General features: G+C 44.2%; 1 protein-coding gene across 1 annotated transcript in view; it reads right to left on the reverse strand.

The window, feature by feature from the left end:
• The window catches only part of LOC115541877 (tumor necrosis factor receptor superfamily member 10A-like), a 21,645-nt gene extending 11,618 nt beyond the window's left edge, over window positions 1-10,027 (reverse strand). The window contains 1 exon segment of the mRNA XM_030353782.1: window positions 9,776-10,027. Within this exon segment, the coding sequence (XP_030209642.1) occupies window positions 9,776-9,808 (33 nt within the window). The 5' untranslated portion in view covers window positions 9,809-10,027.
• Window positions 10,028-10,775: the final 748 nt, after the last annotated feature.

Genomic DNA, 10,775 nt, shown 5'->3' on the forward strand with positions numbered 1-10,775 from the left:
TTAAGTCACGATTTGCATTCAAAGATGCAGAAACCCGGCGACCCTCGCCTTGGCTGTAAACCGCCTCTGCTCGAGTTGAAACAAAGAGGTCCTCTGGGCACCGATTGGTCTCAGTGATTTGTCAATCAAAGGTAAACAAAGTCCCGGGTAAAGAAAGTCCCCCTTCAGGGGAACAAGAAGCCCCTTGGCTCTGAACATGTGAGCAGCCTTGGATTCTAATTGGCTCTGAGGGTACTGTGGTTTGATTGGTCACTACGTTGTCCTTGGGAAATGTTCAAGGTCGAGCCTGATGAGGACCAGCCTCAGGCCTTTTGCACCAAGAGACAGATGCACAAATCAAGGAGAGAACATGAACTCCCTCTCTTGCAATAAATACACAGTTGTAAATACACAAAATGTCATGAAACAGACAACACTACTCGGACTGAACTTGAACCCGAGGTATATAACAAAACACATCCTTTATGAAGGAGCATTCAATACAACACTCTCTTGAAATAAATATACAATTGTTACTCATGAAACACACAACACTACTCGGACTGAACTTGAACTCGAGGTATTTAACAAAACTCATCCTTTATGAAGACTTTGGTATATTCAATACAAAGCCTTAACTGTTAAATATGGGAAAATAACATCTTTCTAAGGATGGCCCTCATCGGAAGTGGGAAGGTCTCTACAGCAGTGAGAATTGAACTGACGGACACACACACACACACACACACACACACACACACACACACACACACACACACACACACACACACACACACACACACACACACACACACACACACACACACACACACACACACACACAGCCAACCCTACCACTTAAACCCAAACCGTATTGTATACACAATCACTTTGGGAAAGCCACAGTGTGGCTGGGTTCTACCTCCTGAGGCAGAGAGCGGCACACTAGAATGACCATAACTCCAGTGTAGTTGCTCCTCGCCTGAACCACAGGCCCTGGACCTGGTCCAACAGGCAGGCCAGACATGGGCCGGTCCAGCTCACAGTCCTCTGTGTTCCCCGGCCTGACGGATTGGACTCTGAGCCACCGCCGCCGCTACAAAAGAGTTCCAGTGTGGGCCAGTCCGCCGGTGTGATTAGAGTTTAATGCGCTGCTTGTGCGGGGCCAACGTGGAGCTAATGCCAGAACAATGGGAGGCTACTAAAGAGTCTTTAGAGCCTGTTTATGCAACAACAGTAGCGCCCCTCCATTTCCTCTGCCCAGGCCCCGGCCCGCGCTTCTTTCTATAATTGCCCTCCGGCAATAACTCTGCATGTACAACACTAAGACAGTATCTGTAAGCCAACAACAGGCCGGCCTTTCAGCTAATCCCCGCGTTATCAATGCACCATTTAGCGGGTAGTGGGTTCGCCTCAGCCCCTGAGTGAATTACCAGTTGGTCGGCCATTATAAAATGGAAGCAATCAGGGAAGGTTGGGACGCAACCCGCTGCGTGCACGCAGACACACACACACACACACACGGACAGAAGCGTATACAAAGTGTATTTCATATAGGCCAGATGATTTGAATCATAAGCATCAGATAAGGAGTGGCACGTTGTACCTCATTACAAGCTGATTCCGGAGGAACCTGACCCAGCATGCCTTTCCAATTAGCCACTCCTTGCCTTTCATCTGTTGTCTCTAAGGGCCATTTGTGGAGCCCAGGGACACAGAACTGTACGCTCATGAGCAAACACATGAGAAAATACAAGGCCGCCAATTTCGGCTTTGCAATTATAGAGATAACTTTTATGATTGGATTCGCAGAGACTAGAAATTGTACAAAACGTGTTACAACCAATATTCAAAATGCCGTCTTTGTTATTTGCCCGTGCTTGTTGTGTCTTATGAACTTCTAAAGCGCAAACTTTGCATTTGTCCCTTACTTGAGAGCCAAACTGAAGCTTAAATCAGATAGCAGATGCACACAGTAATTGCGATACATTACGGCTCCCTCGGGACCACAACTTTGGGTCATTAGAGTATGTTGACATACTCATCAACCGTTTCCTCCCCGAGAGTAACACCCAGCATGCCTTTCTGTGGAAAACATCTCAAACATCAGTCTGATGCAGCATGGCGCCATCCCAGTTAAGGGAGCGGGCGACTTTTTGAAAGTCTTTTGTCAAAACGTTTAACCGACTTTCAAAGTTGGTGGTATCAGTTTTGCAGGTGACCATTTATCCTCATCCTCATCGTCATCCGCTTATCCGGGTCGGGTCGCGGGGGGAGCAGCTCAAGCAGGGGGCCCCAGACTTCCCTTTCTTCCCTTTCCCGGGCCACATTGACCAGCTCTGACGGGGTGACCATTTAATTGGATTTAATTAAGATGAGAACATAGATGACATTTGTCGGTGGAATTGTACTACGTTAGTTCATTGTAATTCAATCTCAAGGCTTTGGCATGTGTTTCTGTTAAGTAACAATTTGACACTTTTTGTAACATACTACGTATCAACTAATGATTTACTTAAATAAATAAGTTTGCATTAAAATAGCCTTGAAATCTTACCACTTATCTTATCACTATTTTGCTTTCCTTAAGGCTTGCCTTGTGTGACATAGGCTTCTGTGGGATGTATCTGGGATTTGACAAGCACAACTTTATGATAAAAATACACTATGATGCAGTGCATCCGGCGCTTTACCGTAATTTATGTTTGGGGAGAAAATACTGTTTTGAGATCGGAAGGCTTTTTGCCTTCACCATTATTCAGAATGTCAAGCCTTCTGCCAAACGCTAATCAAGAGCCTCTTGGAGCGGAAGCTAATCTGCAAACAAAGGGAAATTAAATTCAACCTCGGGTCATCAACAAGCCGCGACGAAACAAGTTCAAAAGACGCAGCAAAAGGGATACCTCGCCACAACGCATTAAAAAAGGTAGCCTTTTATTTTGCTCACACCAACCAGGCAAACTCTCTTTATACAGTTGGAGGGTGAGTGGGCAGCGAGTAAGGGGACTCTTGACACCTAAATGTTTAGGAGTAAAGAATGCGGTGACTCTCCAGCCCCAGCTGTCTTCTGTAGCACCCGACAGAAGAGCGATTTGCTGGGAACCTTTTCGCATGAGGAAAACGATTGGATAGCTGGCGTCCTTGACCTCGACAGAACATCAAGTGGGCTCTCTCTGAGCATTGTTTTGGGAGGAATAGGAAGAAGCGTTTTCCCCTCCGATGATGAATTGCAACCATGTTTTTGTGATCGCGATTGTACACAAGGGCAGTGGCAACACACGCCAAGTTTCTAAACTTGCCCAAACTACAAACAACTCTCTAATGCTGGCTCCCTGTCTGCAGTCAGCCATTAGGTTCAGGAGTTGTGAGGAATTGTTGTTCCAATGGGGACGAAGGAAGAGAACACTCGCATCCATTTAAAATCCTTCAGAAATCCTTCAAACAAACGCAAATGGACAAGCAGGACCTATGGCCTCCATTGTTTGGGCCTTCACATTCATCTATACACACGCACACACACCACATAGACACACACACATTCACAGACAAACACACACAGAAGTGCAACACACGTGCACACACACACACACACACACACAGAAGCTCAACACACACACACACACACACACACACACACACACACACACACACACACACACACACAGAAGCTTAACACACGTGAACACACACACAACACAGAAGCGCAACACACTTGCACACGTACACATACACACACATATGACACACTCTCACAAGTGCACACGCCTAAGCCCACGGGCACACAAGCAACACACACACACACACACACACACACACACACACACACACACACACACACACACACACACACACACACACACACACACACACACACACACACACACACACACACACACAGCGAGTGGGAGAGCGTGTGAAATGTGCTCGTCCCCCCTCTCAGAGAGCACAGGAAGTGTGAGACAATGCAGAGGCTTCATGCCGGGTTCAACTCTAAACTGTTCCTCTCCGCGGCACGGCGTCTCAGCAGCCCGGCCGCAGCGCGCCGCATAACATATCCGCTACGCTACGATATTTATAACTCCGGGAAGCTGCAGCTCTCTCCACTACTACTAACAAACACACTCATAAGCGCAGCACACACATGCTGGCGCACGTGCATGCTAACGCTAATGCACGAGGACGCTAGCTCACGCTTCAACGAACGCCCTAGTGTAGGCCTACGATGTGCCGATATGTATTGGGAGACGACAGAAAAATATCTAATCAATAGATATTTCCCTCGATCTGTCCTATCCCGATTTTACTTCACGGCAGTATTTGAGGTCATTCGGACGATAGACAACAGTGTCACGGACAACAGTCAAGAATCAAAAGAACAAGAATCAAAAGATACGATGTACATTCAAGTGATGAAAATATAAGCAAATGTCAAACACAAAGAACGAGTCTGTAGTGTGCGGATATGTGTGCCCTTTCTGGACAGCTGTGGAATTTAATGATGGCTGTTCTTCTCAACCTAACTCTACGTTTAATGTGGATTATATGTGGAGCTACTTCTGAGCAGCGGTTTATTCTGATGCCTGAGTGAGGGTTTAGCGCAGTATAACAGTATAAAATACAACAATGCTCATTATAATCAACGCTTATACACAACAACGAAAGTAAATAGTAGTTGGTGTTGGACATAACACGCCCCCCTCCTTCCTAAGAAGTATAAATAGACTTATGTATGTGTCGTAATCGAGATATAAAATTACCCATATCGTGAAGAAGTCAATAAAATACATGCGCAGGCTGACACACACACACACACACACACACACGCACGCACGCTGACACACACACACACACACACACACACACACACACACACACACACACACACACACACACACACACACACACACACACACACACACACACACACACACACACAGGTGTAAAGACGTCTCACACGTAGACGTTGGCACTGCCACCCAGGAAAGCGTTTATCAGATCCCGTGGTGAGCCGTCTGCTGCCAAGTCAGTGTGAGCGGCTTGTGACCGCACGACATTGCACAACGCTACACTACGCTACAAACACTTTTCAGGTGTGAAATGCGACAAGGGCGTGGGTGCTGGTGGAGGTGGCAATAGATTTAGGTTTGTGGTTGGGTTTTTACAACCACTGAAAAGTCGCTCAGGATAGCGGGGATTGTTGTTTTTGTGGCCTTTGTTTTTCTTTTTGACATTCAGCTATCGCCGCTTCGTCAAAACGTCTCTTGAGATGGCGATGACTCATGGACTGCTGCTTGTCACCGTGCAGCACGTCAAAATGTCAACACGTTGATCAAAATTCCACTGGTAACAAAGAACACACGTGTTGAATCAGCCTCGATTCAAATCCTCTGAGAAACAGCCTGAGATTTCCAGAACTTAGAAAAGAAAGAAATACCCAAAAGACCAGCAAAACAAAACAGAGAACAACAGAAGGGAGAGGCTAGGTGTGTGTGGACGGAGATGACTAATGGAAAAAAAGGCCTAGATAATCCCTCTCTCCGACACGAGCCACTATCAAACCCGAGAGCCACTATCAAACCCATGAGCCACAACGCCTGCTCTAGGGGAGAGACGCCCAAGGTTCACAACCTTATCTATAAACAGGTCCCAGGGAAAAATGTGGACAATGTGACTGTTGAAACAGGTCAACAAGGTTTAAGTGGCTCAAATTTATATCTGTAAACAGTGGCCCAATTCACACAAGTAGTAGACTCAAACACAAGGATGGACTCAGGTCCAAGACTTTTAAGTGCTCTTTTTTCCGATATTGTTGCAATAAGCACAGAGACAAAATATACAAATGGCCTGTGATATTGTTCAATGTCACATTATATTGCATTAGTGTCCAACCCGAGCCTGGTTTATTTTGTGGTTATTATCTGGGTTGAACCTTTAACCATAGGAGACAAATGTTCAATAAGCACCCAGATGATTTAAAGTACATTGAAGCCTCTTAAGAACATAATACCCCTATTATTATGTATTACAACTAAAGAAGTTTTGGAACTAAAGTAAGATGGGATCATAAAAAAGTACTTGCGGTATTCATTTAGGCCTAAAATAATCAGTACAAGATATAAACAAAAATCAAATCAACATATTTATATTGCCGCCAACCCAAAAAACCTCGCGAAGCGCTATGTGTGCGAGTAAAGAACATAATCATAACAAGGCTACTTTCACACGCGACTCCCTGCTCCCCAACCTAACAAGTTGGTCATTGTAAAGCTGCGATGAAACACATGTTTGGTTCAGCGACCCCCATGCCAGTGACCCCGAGGAATATTAAACAAAAGCCCTGCTCACTTCCTGGTCGAATTCCTTTTCAAGCGCTCCGGTATGTTCTCCACAGTTTCAGACTGGAGACTATTGGACTGTAGACAGACTGTTCGTTTTTTCTCTTTCTTTTTTAACAAATGTTAGAGCAAGCATTGTTGCATTGTTTGTCAAAATCTATGTGAATACAGTAGACTATTGTGGTGCACAAAACAGCACAACGCAACATCAGCTTTGAGAGTACGACTTAATATCTTAGAACTATGTTTTATATTTTGTTTAGTTTTGCTTAAAGTTAAAAAAGACGTGGCACTCATGATTCAACGTTTTCCTTCCTACAATGTCAATGTTTTCCTTGCACTCTCCAGTATGACTCTCTGTCTCTCCAACACCAGATAAACGTTACAGATCTCTGCTGCTATAGACCTCCAGAAAACAAAACACCCAAACCCAAGTCCAAAGCAGTCTGGTTGCTTTGATCCTGAGAACCAACGCACCGTGATAGATTTGCCCGTCGTTTTATTTTCATACATTTTATGGCTTTCAACAACAACAGAATCATCATGCGAAGGAAGTGAACAAACAGCTTCACGGTGCCTTCCTGAGGCACACATCTGCCTCTCCATCACGCCACACAGATATGATGTGAGCGTTGGTCGGTTAATCATAGAGATGGATTCGACAGAACAAAGTTAACGGTGACATGGGACTTGTTTTGATGTGCCTTATGAAACAACAATGGCCGTCTGTGGAGCAGGAGGAAGCAGTCCCGTGTTCCAGTTTGAGCGTCTTGAGCAGTTGAGGAAAAACATATTTTTGCAAGCATTTTGGATGTTTTGGTTGGAGAAGTTGCCAAAGAGAAACAAGGTTGGTCTTGTGTATTCAGGAAAAGTAGTGAGTCTGAGAAATAAATGGATTGAATCAGTCCATAAGGGTTGTAATGTTTATAACTCGGCCCAACGCTTCAATTGTTGGCCTTGTTTTTAACGTATGGTTACCTTAAAAAATGGCAAACTTAATGAGTTTATAGGCCAGATATGAATTCCCTGAATGTGGAATGCAAATAAACAAGTTAGCCCTCCCAGAACCGTGACTCAGATCTTTAGTAACGGAAAGGTGAGTCAAAAGAGACACCGAGGCAACCACAGTATAAAAACAACAAAAGCACTTCAAACAACTTCGCTCTTGTTTGGATTGTTTGAAAGGGTGAAAAATAAATGGTATTGTTGAGTCAGCCCACCACTGGGCCCAAGCTTATTCTCTCTACTCTCCCTAATGATTAGCGGACATGAAAGGGAACAGACAATAGCCCCCCACGCCACCTGTAACCAAATACCTCTGCATCACGTTGCATTATTCAACAGCCATGAAATTTCTCAGTGCGACCATCTGCATAGTTATGTATTGACAAGAACAAACCCGGGGTAATAAGATACAGCGCGCTAAGCTACATTAATGCCACTGCTGACCAGAACACCAAGCTAGCTGAGTCTCTCTCTCTCTCTCTCTCTCTCTCTCTCTCTCTCTCTCTCTCTCTCTCTCTCTCTCTCTCTCTCTCTCTCGTCTCAGATGTCCATCCTGTTTTTGCTTGTGTTGTCCACAGAGACACAGGGAGACATTTCCTGTGTGAACCCACGCCCAGAAATACTGTAAGCAACTGCTGATCGTATCGTCAGGGGGGAGGGAGGGGGGGATGACAATTATCCCAAACTAGTTTGATGCCTCAGATATCTGTTGATCTGCTGTGTACAACAGCAGCACAGGAAGTGTATTAGAGGGTCGGGAAGCTCGGCACGTAGACTCTGTGGGAGTCTGGGGGGGTGGGGAGGAAGGGTACGTCGGGGGCTACACGTTTCTTTTTTTTGCTGGGCCCCATAGCAACAGGCCCTTCTGGCCAAATACCCAGAATGCTGTGTGTTTTGTAACAGATAAACAATGACTTTGTCACCCGCAGACGATTTGTTTTAACAGAGGACCGCAGAATTTACTGATCTGAGATCATCTGCGCAGCTTAGAAAGACCATCTTTAACCTTTTTCAGGAGTAGTCGCTCTCCTTATCTCCTTAACCTGGGGGTCACGTTTCCGGTCTATCCTTGTCCAATCATTGTTTAATCCACTTTTCCACCATTAATACCCTTTAAAGTTGAGTTACACTTGGTGAACTTTGCTGAAGTATGTGTGTAATTAGTCACAAGACATGTTGCTGGGTCTACTAACAATGTCTGATATTTACATTAGAAACGCATGTGACTGGGGATGGAATGCATAGCAATGGCAATATACAGCTTACAGGCCTGGATAAATACTCACACACACACACACAATATTATCATATATACAGTATAAACACAGTATATATATACTGTATATAGATAATATTGTGTGTGTGAGTGTGTATATATATATATAAATATACAGTGTAATATATACTGTATATATGTATACATACATATATACATACATGTAAAAATATATATTATATATAAAACACACAGGTCACCCACACACATACATACATAGGCCTACATACATACATAAACACATATACATATATATAAGATGACGTAATCCAGGCCTGATGGCAGCTTAACAGTATTTATAGTGTCAGCCGCTGGCGCTGCACAGTTGGAAAAATGAAGTGAATGGAATATACTGTGTGGAATTGGCTCTCATGGCTAGCAAAAAAAAAAGGAAGAACATCGTATTTTGCCGTTGATACATTCTTTTCACTTTTTTTTATTCACTGCCGCATCTTAAAAGGGCCATTTGCACCATGGGCTACCCTCTTTATTTTACAAGTTAACATTGAAGACTTTACAGCCTATGCCTCCTCACCATGCACAGCCGTAAGATGAGCTCAACAGCTACAAGTCCCCTTATAACACAACTGTACCTGATGTCTTACACAGCTGCTCACCGTTTTGGACGAAAAACGGCCAGAAAACCAAACCAAAAAGGTTTTCATTAGTTAAATGAAAAATATATCAGCAGGGAACCTCCACAGTGGTGGTGTGATCAGTGAGAGGGCTGTTCCCAGGCCTGTCCCGTGTGGAGCATCGCTGCCCAGTGTGTGTGTGTGTGTGTGTGTGTTGTGTGTGTGTGTGTTGTGTGTGTGTGTGTGTGTGTGTGTGTGTGTGTGTGTGTGTGTGTGTGTGTGTGTGTGTGTGTGTGTGTGTGTGTGTGTGTGTTTCTGTTTGTGTGTATAAAGCGCGCTCCACAATAAAACCCAACGGGACATTTGGTATCAAATTGCAACAACACGAGTGGAACTATGGTGTATTGATACAATGATAGGACTAACTTAATAAGCCAACTTCTCAATAATATCACAAAAAATGTTAGAATTGAGAGTCTCGCGCAGATGCCGATGCTTTCTGGTACGATACACAGTCGACTTTTTAGTTGGACATTTTACTGTTGATAATGAAACGACCAAAAGTTCCAAAGTTGTTTTGAGTATTAATAATCGCCTTTACTCACCAACACTTTCCTGACCACTATGTCGAAGTTCATGTTGGAACTCCGCGATCAGAGGAAATCCACCGCCGTTGGAGTCGACCACCACCTGAAGTTTAGGAACAACTTCTTATGAGGAGAATCTGATCTCAATCCCGCAGTAGTCAACCGGGTCTTTCCATGGGGTTTAGTAAAGGCAATGTTGATAATTTAAATCTCAGCAAGGAGCTCTCTCTCTCCGTCTGTTGGGAAGCAGCGACTCTTTCTGGGGGACTCAACTGAGAGGAATTCTCCAAGACTCTCAGTGAATGACGTCGGTACCCTCGGTAGCCAATCATAGCGCGCCGGTCTGAATAATTAGTGAAAGGCGACGCATAGGCCCGCCTTAAGGGGTTAAATCAATCAAAGCAAGCTCTGAATCAAGTGGATATTCAATTTTGGCTACCTCTTAATTTTAGCTTTTCGAAAACTGATAAACGTTGTATTGTTGCAATCGTCAGATTTGTGATGTCACCGGTAGTCCTAAACATACACCTTCACTGGATTATTCCCATTTTTTCAAAATACCTAATATATAATTGATATAATAGAAATAAAAGGATATATGAATCAGTGCTATATTAAAGTTATGCATACACACTTTAAAAACATAGCAATTAGATAACTAATGGTGTGACGATAAACGGTAAACAACAGACGGTTCACAGCACATGTGACCCACAGACAACCGGCCCATTCAGGAGGATGCACCCCGACGTGTGGACCTCATGCTTCCCACACACGTTCAACCTGAGGTTCAAGTCTGAGCTTTCGAGGAAATAACTGTCCTCCACTTGAGCCATTTCCTGTGTTCCTCCTTATGAGGTCATTCACTGCTGACTCAAAAACAGGAAGTGCAAGACAGTGTTGTTCGCAGGCCGGCCCGTCCTGTGTCCGTTTGGTGGAGCTGAAGGCTATATTTAACTATCTGTGGATCTATGTAAATTAATTGATGTTGGAAAAACGTTATGTTCCATGATCCATA

The sequence above is a fragment of the Gadus morhua genome, chromosome 4 (genome assembly GCF_902167405.1).
Source record: "Gadus morhua chromosome 4, gadMor3.0, whole genome shotgun sequence".
Classification (NCBI taxonomy): domain Eukaryota; kingdom Metazoa; phylum Chordata; class Actinopteri; order Gadiformes; family Gadidae; genus Gadus; species Gadus morhua.